Genomic DNA, 13127 nt, shown 5'->3' with positions numbered 1-13127 from the left:
GCGCGATGACATCTACCCGGCCCAGAATGCGACCTACGTCATCTTCACAAGCCTTGGTGACGACAACCGTAGCGAGCACCTGCTCCATTAGGAGGTGAACACCGTCATCCCGGCCAAGCCAGAATACATGCACTGGTCGGAGCGCCCGGTCACTTGGACTCGGTAAGATCACCCGGCTGTCATGCCGAACCTGGGTGGCTACGCCCTCGTCCTCAACCCCACCATTGTCGCGCCTCGGCGCACATGCAAGTTCTCCCGGGTTCTCATCAACGGCGGCAGCAGCATCAACATCTTCTAGCGCGACACCATGACTAAGCTCGGCCTCGAGGCCAAAGACCTAGAGCCAACCCGGACGATCTTCCACGGCATCGTTCCCGGCCTCTCCTCCTCTTCGATCGGCCGGATCCGACTCGACGTCCTATTCGGCACCAGCGATCACTTCCGGCGTGAGCCACTCTGGTTCGAGGTGGTGGACCTGTCCAGCATGTACCACGCGCTGCTGGGCCGGACCGCGCTCGCCAAGTTCATGGCAGTCCCCCACTACGTTTACCTGAAGATGAAGCTGCCGGGTTCGAAGGGCCTCATCACCATCACTGGCGATTACCGCAAGTCCCTGGAGTGCACCCGAGACGGTGCCAAACTGGCCGAATCGCTGGTCATAGCCGAGGAGCGGCACCAGCTCGACCGGATCGTCGCCCTAGCCAGCGAGATGCCGGCCGTGCCGGTTCCGGCCGACAAGGCCTCATTCAAGCCCTCAAAGAAGACCAAGAAAGTGAAGCTGAACCCGGAAGACCCCAGCCGCTGCAAGTACGTTCTCGTAGGCACCCACCTCGACAACAAATAGGAAGGCGAGCTCGTTGACTTCCTCCGTGAGAATTGGGATATTTTTGCATGGACCCCAAAGGACATGTCGGGTATCCTGAGGAAGTACGCCGAGCACAAACTCCACATCCGCAAGGATGCCAAGCTTGCCCGCCAACCCTTGCGACGTTTCTTCGAGGAGAAGAGAAGAACCATTAGTGAAGAGATCGCCAAGCTTTTCGCGGCCGGCTTCATCATGGAAGTGTTTCACCCCTAGTGGCTGGCCAACCCAGTCGTCGTCCTGGAAAAGAACAAGACCTGGCGCATGTGTATCGACTACACCAGCCTGAACAAGGCCTGCCCCAAGGATCCATTCGCCCTCCCGCGGATCGACCAAGTCATCGACTCCACCGCCGGTTGTGAGCTCCTGTCCTTCCTGGATGCTTACTTCGGCTATCATCACATAAAGCAGGACTTGGCCGACGCCCTGAAGACGTCCTTCATCACACCCTATGGGGCGTATTGCTACATCACCATGTCATTTGGCCTGAAGAACGCCGGCGCCACTTTCCAGCACTGCATGCAGAAATCCTTGCTGCCGCAACTCGGCCACAACATCCACTTCTACGTGGACGGCATCGTGTTGAAGACCATGCAGCACCTCACGCTCCTCGACGACCTAAAGGAAACCTCGGTGACCTGGTCCGCCGCCAGGCGCAAGTTCAACATGTGTTTGGGGTCCTGGAGTTCGGTCATCTGGCCGATGATGTGGGTGCGCTGCTGCAGCGGTAGCACCCGACGGCTGATGAAAGCAATAAGGAGGTCGGTGCCGGTGAGCCCTTCCCGCTCCGTCATCTCCGACACCCACTGGTACAGGTTGAGCACCTCCTGCGACGGGTGCCAGGGATAATAACTCCAGTTCTGTTTCGCCCGTGGCGACGCATCGATGAAAGGCGGTAGGTTGATGCGGTCCGCGCCGAGGTTGCGGACGTAGAAGAAGGAGTTCTGCAACTTCTTGGCAGAGTCCTCCAGCGGCATCTTGGGGCAGCCCCCATCCGTCTGTTTGTAGATGACGGCGGCCCCGTAGTCGGACATCTCCCCGGCCTTCGGCCCTTGCTGCTTCAAGGAGAAGAAGCGCACCCAAAGATCGATGGAGGGCTCGACCCCCAGGTACCCCTCGCAGAGGGTGACGAAGACAGAGAGCTGCACGATGGCACCCGCACCAAGATGATGGCGCTAGAGCCCGAAGAACTCCAGGAAGTTGCGGAAGAAGCTCCTCGCAGGGAGGCCGAACCCGTGCTTAAAGTGCGGGTAGAACACCACGCGCTCCATGCCCTCGGGCCACGGCTCCCGCTCGCCCTGCAGCAGGCGCACGGCGACCTCCGTCTCCCCCGGCAAGCGCCTGGTGGAGCGGAGATACGTGATGTCCTCCATGCTGATGGACGAACCCATCCACAAGCCTGAAGGAAGCACCTCCCGTGCCATCAGCGAAGATGAAGAGAAGGAGGAGTGTAGAAGAATGACGATGGGGCTCTGCTCGAAGCGGCGGGTGTCGCAGCTGGCGGCGGTAGCAAAGAGCAGAGAGAGGATGAAGAGGCAGGGGAGCGCGAGCGAGAATGATTTCCGCCGCTCCCCTCCCCCCAATTTATAAGCCACGATTCGAAACATGGGGAAGTGGGATCGTTTGGGCTCGCCCCTCCCACTTCCCCGCGATAAGTGCGCACGCACGCACACAATAACTGCCTTGAGGATGGCAACCGAATCGGACGCAGCAATAAATCCGCGCGATCGGACGCAACAATAAATCCGCGCGCGCGGGCCGAGGACGCGCAGTGACGGGCCCCAGCATGTCGCCATATCCTGTCGCATGCGTGGCCTGTCAGGCCCCTCCAGTTTCCAGGTGCCACGTGGTGCCCGAGCGAAGCCCAAAAGATTGCCTCAACATTCGATGGACTCTTCGATTTCCCGCCCCTGCCGAGATGCCACGATCCGGCTTCCGGAAGCTGGCACCGGTGGGTGTTGCCGGACCCGGTGGTCACAAAATTAGCCTCCTCAGGGGGAAACTGCGAAGGCCCTCCCACCCAAAGACGGCGGACCTTCACAACTTCGGGGACTACTATCGGGGGGATGAACCCCAGGCAGGCAACGGAACCCATATCCTTTTCAAAAACAACGGGTCCAGCAACGCCCCTCAAGCCGGCTCGCGCTTGGCCGGGTTGCTCAACCCGGCCAAGCCCCTCGACCCGGCCGAACTCCTCGACCCGGCCCCAACAGCTGGCACAGGACGGCCGAACCTGGTACGCCAAGACTTCTCCAACAAGCCAGCTCCCCCTTTGGTGTGTTCCTCATACCGGCCGCATCTCAGCTCCCGTCCCATCCCAGTCGTACGATGGGACGAGTCTTCATTCAAAGATGAGCATGGCAACAGTGCCCCTCCCATACCTGTGGTCAGCCGGGGCGTGGCAACAGTGCCCCCACCTACCCGCTGACCAGGGCCGGCGTGGCTACAGTGCACCCATTGTCACTGCTGACACCAGCAAAAGGCGACCTGATGGAGCGCCACTGTAGCAGACTCAAGCCGGCCACTACCTGATGATCGACAAGACGGCAAACAGTGCCCGGGCCCTGCGGGCCCGCGCCTGGAGAAACCGGTGAGCCCTGACACCCGGCGGGTCCTAGCACCGGCTTCTCAGACAATGACAACCCAGCACCACGGCCTTGTAACATTACCATTGTACCCCTGGGGGTTGACCTCTAAAACCCCCAGGAGCCGTCATGAATACGGGCAACCAGATCATAAGCAACGCATGCACTCACAAAACATAAGCAAGCAGACTAGCCATACACACAAGGAGAGGGAGCAGCCTAAGCCTTGGCCTGCCTTCCTTCTTCGTCCATACAGCCCATGGAGCGACTCTGTACTGTTACATATAAACCACACTCGGCAGGCCTAGGGGTGTTATCTCTCCGGAGAGCCCCGAACTTGGGTATGTCTTGTGTCCCGCGCTCGCTCATGTCGACCTCGCCTCTGGAGCCCACTAGTGCCCTCGAGCCTCCTCCTCTCTTTAGCCATCCCTTGGCATCTGCCGTGCGCCCACCACGACAATCATCCACAGGCATTGGCCTAAAGTTGCAAAGACCTTCAACATGAATGAAGGATCAATATTCGCCTTCCGCTTCAGCAGTTTTCTAGATGAGATGCATCTGTCTATATACCGTCTATGATGCTAATTTCAAAAGGTTCTACATGTTGCATGTGAAACTTGGTGTTGGTGCAGTTGTATAATGTGGTAGATGAGTGCTGAAGCTATATCATGTTTTACTCTGATGTATTCCAATTATGAAATCCTGCTTCCTTAATTTGGAAATGAAATATATTATGTGCTTAATATGAATGCCAATTAGATTAATAAATGGATTATTAATAATAGGGAAATTAGCATGCTAATTCAGTTTTGCTATTGCAAACGGTTATTCAGAAAATACTGTGGGCGATGACCTCAGGCAACGCACGCAGTTTCTAGGAATAAACCATGTTGGATAAATGAACAATCACACACGGCCTTCTCTTGAAAACTGTTTGCATTCGGCCACCTTGCGTAAATGTTTACCACATAAAAACTGTGTGTGATGGACAGCCTTCGCCACACAGTTTGTTCTACGCACCGTGTGTGATGTATTCAATAACGCAAATGATAAAATTGTTAATATTGTGTGCAATGGCAATGCTATCACAAACGATTTAATGGGGAAAATTGTGTGTGATGTACCTGTGAACGGAAACGTTTTCTTTGGAGCGACTATGTGGGATGTACGTACGAACGGAAACGTTTAGCGGGGACTGACTATGTGGGATGTACTTGCGACCGAAAACAATTTCACCTGTATAATTGTATTTTTTTAGCTCTATTGTACATATTTCTGTATTTGAGGGCTCGCTGGTCACACACGACCTCATTTTGCCGAGCGTGTGTGCCAGGAGGGAATATCCTCGACGGTTTGTGGGTCGTGTGGGAAGGACCCCTCTATCGCCGTCACTCACTTGGCGACGGTTCCGAACGCCGTCGCGGAAAGGGGTTAAAAATCATTTGTATAGCACCGACGCGTACCAGTGGTAGTATTAAAAAGAAAACCCAAAAAGATTTCCTTGTTCTTCTTCTTGCTTTTTGGGAGTTTTCCCGTGTAAATAGTTTTTATCGTTTTTGTTTTTCTTTCTTCAATTTGCTTTCTTCAAGAAAAAACAAAAACTCCAAAAATATTTTAGTGTGTTTTTCTGAAACTCTTTTCTTTTTATTGAGTCGTACCGAGGAGAAGACCACGATGAAAATGTTGAGTGGCTCTCATATGCATTATTGTTGATCTAACAAAGAGCCCAAATTGCTTTGTCTTCTCCTTTTGAATAAAATGTTTGTAGATTCCAGCTTAGTCCACGGCACTCTTGCACTATTATTATTTTCATATCATTTGGTCGTGCAAGTGAAAGGCAATAATGACGATATTCTATGAAGTGACTGTGGCAGAGAGAAACGGGTATGAACTCAACTTGTTCTATTTTTGTAAATATGTTTAACCTAGTATCCATGATTCAACATATTATGATCAAACATGTTTGCAATGAAAATTAGAGATTATAGTTTCTCATGGCATGCTTAAGTAGCTAGGAGTGGATAATGATTTATCTTGGATGTCAAAATTGCATTAAAATGGTTGTGATGTAGTATGATGATATGGTATCCTCATCTGAATGTGTCAAGTGGCTTGACTTGGCACATGTTCATGCATGTAGTTGAATCAAAACCAATATAGCCTCTATGATATTTATGTTCATGGTGTTCATATCCTACTCATGCTAGTATCCAATGTTCATTATTCATAATGCATGTTCATGACCATTTGCGCTCTCTAGTTGGCTGCTTCTCAACCTATTTGCTAGACTTCTCCTGTACTAAGTGGGAATACTGCTTGTGCATAAAAGTCCTTAAACCAAAGTTATTCCAGATGAGTCCACCATATCTACCTATATGCAGTATTGCCCTGCCGTTCTAAGTAAATTTGCATGTGTCGCCTCTAAAAACTTCAAATAAACATATGTTTTTGTGTGCCTGGATTGTTCATAGAGTGACAGGGGGTAGTCAGTATCTTCCATGCTAAGCCGGTTATTCTCATTATAAGTGTTTATTCACTCGTCCTTGCACGAGAGGGGTGGTCATAGGGATTCCCAGTCCCGAAATCAAAAATTGCAAATAATTAAACAAAACTCCCCCAGGATTGTTGTTGGTACGGACGGTACCCATGGATTCGGCTAGCCTGGAGTGTGTTTGTTGGTGAAGGGGGAGTAAACCTTTACTTTTATCGCTTGGGAATCGCCATAATGTGTTTAGCATGGAAGATATTGATAACTCTTGGTCGTGACGTAAACAGGAAGGGTGCATTTACCAAAATTTCATTTATCCCTGTTTTAAAACTTTGAGCTCTAGCACCGCTGCAAATCCCTGCTTCACTCTGCAAAGGGACTATTTATTTAAATTTATGTTGATTCATCACCTTCTCAAATAAGCGCCAGATTCGGAGAGCACTATTGCCATCCTCATGCATTATGTATAGTTAATGTTGGATGCATCATGACTGGATCTTTTCTACCATGAATTACAATTTTTAGTTGCTACTTGAACTTTGGAGGTGCTCTGCATTTATGTTTTGCGGTCTCAGAAAGGGCTAGCGAGATACCACTATTGTCATATTATATCATGACTGTGTTGACAAAGTGTTGGCATTTCAGATATCTTATTATTGCTCGCTAGTTCATTATGCCATTGATATGTGTTATTGCTGACATAGTTGGTCATGATCTTTTCTGAAAACCTGGGTGCTACTTATGCTTATTTATGTAAACAAGAACAAAAGAGTTCGTAAAAGCTTTTCTTTTTCACTTTCAGTTTGTCAACTAAATTGCTTGAGGACAAGCAAAGGTTTAACCTTGGGGGAGTTGATACGTCTCTATCGTATCTACTTTTCCTAACGCTTTTGCTCTTGTTTTGGACTCTAATTCGCATGATTTGAATGAAGCTAACCCGGACTAACGTTCTTTTCAGCAGAACTACCATGGTGTTGTTTTTGTGCAGAAATAAAAATTCTTGGAATCGTACCGGAGGGGGGTCCCTGGTTGAGCACAACCCACCAGGTCGTGCCACCCTCTGCAGGCGCGCCCAGGTGGGTTGTGCCCACCTGGTGGCCCCATAGACCCTAATTCCAACTCCTTAAATACCTAATTTCGGAGAGAGAAATGGAGGAGGAAATTTCATCATGTTTCACGATATGGAGCCACTGCCACCTCATGTTCTTCATCGGGGGGGCAGATCTGGAGTCCATTCAGGGATCCTGATAGGGGATCTTCGATCTTCATCATCACCAACCCTGCTTCATCGCTAATTGCATGATGCTCCCCACCAGGAGTGAGTAACTCCTTCTTAGGCTCATTGGTCAGTGAGGAGTTGGATGAGATTCATCACGTAACCGAGTTAGTTTCATTAGGGTTGATCCCTAGTATGCACTATGTTCTGAGATTTATGTCGTTATGACTTTGCCATGCTTAATGCTTGTCACTTTGGGCCCGGGTGCTATGATTTCAGATCTAAACCATTTATGTTTTCACCATTACATCTATGTTCTAGATCCGATCTTGCAATTCATATTCACCTATTACGTGTTATGGTCCGTAAACCCTGAGGTGACAATAATCGGGATACTTTCCGGTGATGACCGTAGTTTGAGGAGTTCATGTATTCACTACAAAAAAGAAACACATTCGTGACATTTTGGCCCGAACAAAAAAAATTGTCATGCTTATGGCACTTCTATGACGATAATTGTGACAAAACCTGGTATCATCATAGATGTGGTGGGCTCCTACTTCTATGACAAAAACTCATGACAAAAAATGGGCTTTTCGTCCTGGGCAGGCCGAAGACACACCTGCATGACATTCTTTGAGCCGTCCATGATGGAGAAAACCGTGGTAGAAGCGACGGAAAGGAAAATATCAGGGAGTTCCTAGTTACGGTGAGTGCTCGAGGCCGAGCGATGCAGTGTGGTTTGCGCGTTTCTCTCGTACGTGTGCGTGGTGTGAGCCATGTCGCTATAACTGAACCCGAGTGATCTCCTCCTGTTACGTACTGAAGCCGATCGATCGATCCCTTTGCTCCTAACTAAACCCGACCGGGACTCTTTCGCTGGTAACTGAACTCGATCGATCGCTGCTGCTGCATGCTTACTGAAGCCGATCGAACCCCCGTGCGAAACGTAGCTAACCGGTTGGCTTGCCTCTGGATGAACAGTGTCCATTGATGCCGCCCACGTGATACGTAGAATGAGTTGAGACGTGGTGTGATTCGAGCCGGTTGGGTTGGCTGTGGATGAATAGTTCCCGGTGGGGGTTGGATGAACAGGACCCCGGCCGTGTGTAGGCGGTTGCCGCTGAATGAACAAGACCCCATGGTATAAAGTACGTGGTTGCCGCTGGATGAACAGGAGTCCAAGGAGGCCACCATACACCCCAGCCGGTTGGGGTGGATGACCAGGACCCCATGGAGGCTGGTTGAAATGAAGCCGGTGGAGGCTGGATGAACAGTAGCCCTTGGATGAACAGTGTCTGGTGGAGGCTGGAGGTGGTGGATGAACAGTAGCAGGTGGAGGCTGGAGGAAGTCGACGGTGGATGAAGAATAGCCCGTGGAGTCCCATTTTGTGGTATGCCACACCCCTCCCGATGAACAGGACCCTGTTTCGATCATGGGCGGTCGAAGAGAAGTCCAGTTTCCTCTGTTTTGCGGTACGCCACACCCCTCCCGATCAACAAGACCCTGTTTCGACCATAGGAGCTCGAAAAGAAATCCGTTTCCACCGTTTTGCGTTACGCCAGACCCTTCCCGATGAACAGGACCCCGTTTTGACCGTATGTGGTCGAACAGAAGGCCCGTTTCCTACCTTCTGCGCTACGCCAGACCTCGTTTCGGCTGTTCCGTCCAAGCCGGTTGGCTCTCGATGAACATGACGCGTTCCGAGCCAGTGGCTTCGCTCCCGATGAACATGACGCGTTCCGACCCAGTCACTTGGCTCTCGGTGAAGACGATGTTGTTTCCTGTGTTCAGACCCAGCCAGTTAGCTAGCCATGAATAGGACGTTGATGTCGTCCATTGCCTCTCCATGTACACGAGCCCTGGCCGTACGTATGCGTGAGTACGCATTTGAAACCCCGCCCTTATGTACGTATGTAGTTGTATTTAATTTCTTGCAGCATGGTTGTTCATACGTGTACACGATATATATAGACGGGACTGCGTGACATGCTACGTCCGTGCCTCTACAACGACACGTGCATCTCCTTACTCGGACACGGCTCATCGCTGCAGAGAGACCGATCGACCAGTATGTACGTAAACGTTCGCGACCATACAGACAACCCGACGTACGGTTTGACCCGGTGGGTCCCACCTGTCAGGGAGGATAAGGAGGCACCTCCTTCCATGCGAAGATACAACTGGTGGGTCACAGCTGTCAGGGAGGATAAGGAGCCACTCCCTTCCGTGCGAAGATATAGCTGGTGGGTCCTAGCTGTCACGGGGAAGAATCATTTTTTCCTGTAATATGGACGCACTTCCTTGCATACGAGGATGTAGCTGGTGGGTCCCAGCTGTCAGGGGAAACATTTTTTTCGAGGTCCTTCCTGTAGGTCCCGCTGTCAGGTGGAGGAATCATTATTTTGCGCGTAACAAGGAGGCACTTCCTTGCTGCGGCCGTGGACCCAGTTGTCAGCCTCTCCGCGTACAGTCCTCTTTTCGATGGAAGGCATTCCTTGACCACGTTGACCATGCCGCGCTGAGAGCACCAAGGCGGTGGACGAAGGCGAGGCCTAAGATGGGAACGATCCGGAGTTATGAACAAGGGGCACTGGAGTCCCTGGTGGAGGGGAGTACGAGGGACTGGTTCGGCTGCCGGGTGAGGCTGCCTTCGCTGGAAAATAACAGAAGGTGTGGGTGAGTACAGGTATGACCTGGCCACCGTTGGGAGTAGGGTGGGGCGGCGAGGCCTGCGCGGCAGCACAGCCAGCCGCAAGAGGCAGATGCAGGCGCTCCAGCCGACGATGGTTTTGGCGGCTGGAGCAAGAGCAACTAGATCAGAGATTGAACTAGCAGGATCACCGTTGGATGTCAATCCAACGACTACAGATGTCAGAATAATTTGTTGACTTTTTGTTTTAGACCATTAAATCGTTTTGTTCACTAAATGGACAACACCTTGCGCAGGCTTCGCCTGGTGGGCCAACAAAGTCAGCTTCGAAAGTTGTGGCGGAATGCAGCCCATTTATTTAGGTTTTACAGCCCATTTCATTTTGTTTGCCAATACATCTCTTTCCTGGGCTTTGACTCAAAAAGTAATCTATTTCCTGGGCTAGGTAAAAATAATAGCCGATTTACTATTTATGATAGTTGTTTCTAAAAACACTATTTATGATAATTTATAGCGCATTTGATTATTTATTCGAATACACCTATTTACTGAGCTGGGTCAAAAATAATATTGCGTACATGCAGCGCATTTATCATTTTTTATAATTTACAAGCCATTTGATTTTAGTAGAAATGGACACATTTTCTGGGATGGGTGAAAAAACAATGATGGTCTGGACTGAGCATTTCGTAGAAAATAATTTTGAGATACGGATATTATTTAAAAATTATGTTGGGCTTGGTAATCTTATTATATGAAAAATGAACTGGGATGTGCATTTTATTAAAAGAAACATAGGCTAGGCTGCGCTTATTTTAGGATATTGTGTACAACTGTCGGCCCAGTTGCATTGCTGATGTTCAAAAAAGGTCTGTGTAGTACAGTACAACTTTACATGGCTACTCAGCCCACATTCAATGACGCCGGAAAGGCCCAAACAAGGCTTCTGTACAACTTTTTGAAGTCACTGAGCTCAATTAATAACTTAAGAAAAAAGTTAGAGTACAGTGGAACCTAATTAAAAGCTGTCACGAGCGAAGAAATAACTCAACGGGTCCCACTTGTGTGTGTGTGTGAGAGAGAGAGAGAGAGACCCATCGGTCGATGCTCGTAAATACATCTTTCAGCCATATGCATTGTTGATGCTTAGTAAAAACTTATATAGTTTAACACAATCATATAGAACATCATAGCACACTGAACTTGCATACAAAAATTTCACATAGGCAACACAATCAGGGTGGAAGCAGTGGATCACTACGGGTAGGGCTATGTTGAAACCAACGAACTCATACATAACAGTTCATCGTCTTTATCAATGACGAGGAAATATCTTGAATCATGTGCAAAGAAAACAGACAGACAACACAATAAGTTCTGCTAGCACATTAAGTTGACGTACAACCCTTTCTAAAAAAAGTTCAGGTACAAAAATAGAACAGGTCACAATCAAATGTACTGGCACATCAGTACTTCACACTGATAGCTCAGATTTAACTAGTGTCTGAGAAGATTCAGTTGTTACCTCAAATTAGAGCACGTCCAGGCAGCCAGCCCTGCCTCTTCTACCAAAGAAGCAGTGGCCTCCGCCGCGCAACGGAGTAGGCCCTATGCCATGCATCGTTTCGAGCAACACGGGGAATTCTGACGTTGACTCCGGTAGTGGACATCGTCAACGGACCCTGGCACCAGCGGCGGCGGCAGGACTTCGATTGATGGATTGACCAATTCTTCGACATGCACGAACACTCGATATAGGTACAACCCTAACGTGGTCCGCGGCGGCCTTGGTGGCGATGAATAGTACAACCCGGGTTCCTGCACTAGTATCTCAACACCAATCACCTTTGGTATGGTGGACGGATTTTTCATCCATGCCATAACTGTCAGAGCCTAGCTGTCTAGAGAAACAAACATACTTACGAGCTCACCTCCAAGGTCGTTGATAAGCTCATTCATGGACTCGCTGTTCCAAGAACGTCGAGGCATGCCATGGAAGGTAAACTTTGTTAAAAACTCAAGCTCAGAGGGCACCGAGCCCCATTCTAGGTGCCATCGATCAAAGCTCACCGGCGCGCCATCGCAGAACAAACACTGGGAAGATTCGAACACACGACTACAGTCAAAAGTTGTCCAGAACCTGACAAAGAAATCAGCCGGTGGCGGACAGACTTCGACGAGCAAGTCACTTATTTGGATGTCGTGCGTAATGCAAAGAGCTTTGACAAGGTCTTCCGGCTAGACGGGAGGCCGGTCGCCGTTGATGGTTACCATCAGCACATTGCTGGCAAACTGGTCGTCAAGCACCGCCATGCCACTGTTGAGCTACAGCACGCAGCAACCGAAGGCAGGTCGGACCTCAGGATCTCCGGCTCGGAGATCCGCGTTGACCGGTGACATGATATTGCGCTTGAGTACAGGGAGTACATCAAGGAGATTTGGGGAAACAGAGTAGGAATCGAGATTCCAGAGGGGGGGAGGGGCGGGAGATTGGGGATGAAAAGGTAGCATGAATTTCGAACACGCGCCAACATGCTCTCACTGCGCAAGCACACGAAAACACCGGTGGCGCCCACATGTTGGCCTAAGAGTCTTTTTTATTTTTTGAGAGCCCAGCCTGAGAGTCACAGTTGACCTGTTTGGCATTGCGTTACTACTCGGCCCATATTCAACGACACCTCACTGGCCCAAACAAGTGTACATAATCGAAAAGACATTGAGCTCAAATTATAACTTGAAAAAAGGAGATATACTCTGAACACTGGAGAATGGTGATGCCCTCATTTAGCCCACCAACAATTCGAGATAATAAACAGTTCGAAACAACGATATATACAACATTCAAACACTGACTAGTGACTATTACTAACATAAACAGCAAGACATGATAGTTCGTAAGAAGTCTTGCTACACCACCAAAATGCGCCCATCTGCAGCGCTCAGACTCTGGTGATCCAGACAAGAATGACATTCTAAATAGAGGCAACTATTACATAGTAAGAGTGACATAGACGAGGATGACCAAATGACAAGGAATATGCATAACAAAAGAGAGAACTACCCATCATGTCGTGGTTTTGTCACGGCAGATGCCCTTGTGGAAGGACTTAGGTGTGGAGCCATCGCAACGGAACAAAGGACACAAAGGATTTACCAAGGTTCGGCCCCTCACAACAAGGTAAAAGCCTACGTCCTGCTTCTAGTTGTATTGCTTGGGTTTCGATTACAAGGGAGCGAATACGCTTGACCTAGCTCTTGATTGATTGTTTTCTTGAGTTAACCCGTCGCCGGGTCTCGCCTTTATATACACAGGTCGAGGTCC

The 13127-nt window shown here is 49.6% G+C and overlaps 1 protein-coding gene across 1 annotated transcript; it reads left to right on the top strand.

Moving 5' to 3' along the window:
- Positions 1 to 307: 307 nt before the first annotated feature.
- Positions 308 to 844, top strand: LOC109733598 (uncharacterized). Its single transcript, XM_020292822.1, has one exon. It carries the CDS (start codon positions 308 to 310, stop codon positions 842 to 844), a length of 537 nt encoding a protein of 178 aa, XP_020148411.1.
- Positions 845 to 13127: the final 12283 nt, after the last annotated feature.

The sequence above is a fragment of the Aegilops tauschii genome, chromosome 4, assembly GCF_002575655.3.
Source record: "Aegilops tauschii subsp. strangulata cultivar AL8/78 chromosome 4, Aet v6.0, whole genome shotgun sequence".
In the NCBI taxonomy this organism is placed as follows: domain Eukaryota; kingdom Viridiplantae; phylum Streptophyta; class Magnoliopsida; order Poales; family Poaceae; genus Aegilops; species Aegilops tauschii.
The sequence above is the reverse complement of the archived record's forward strand: the minus strand, read 5'-3'. Positions and strand labels throughout refer to the sequence as shown.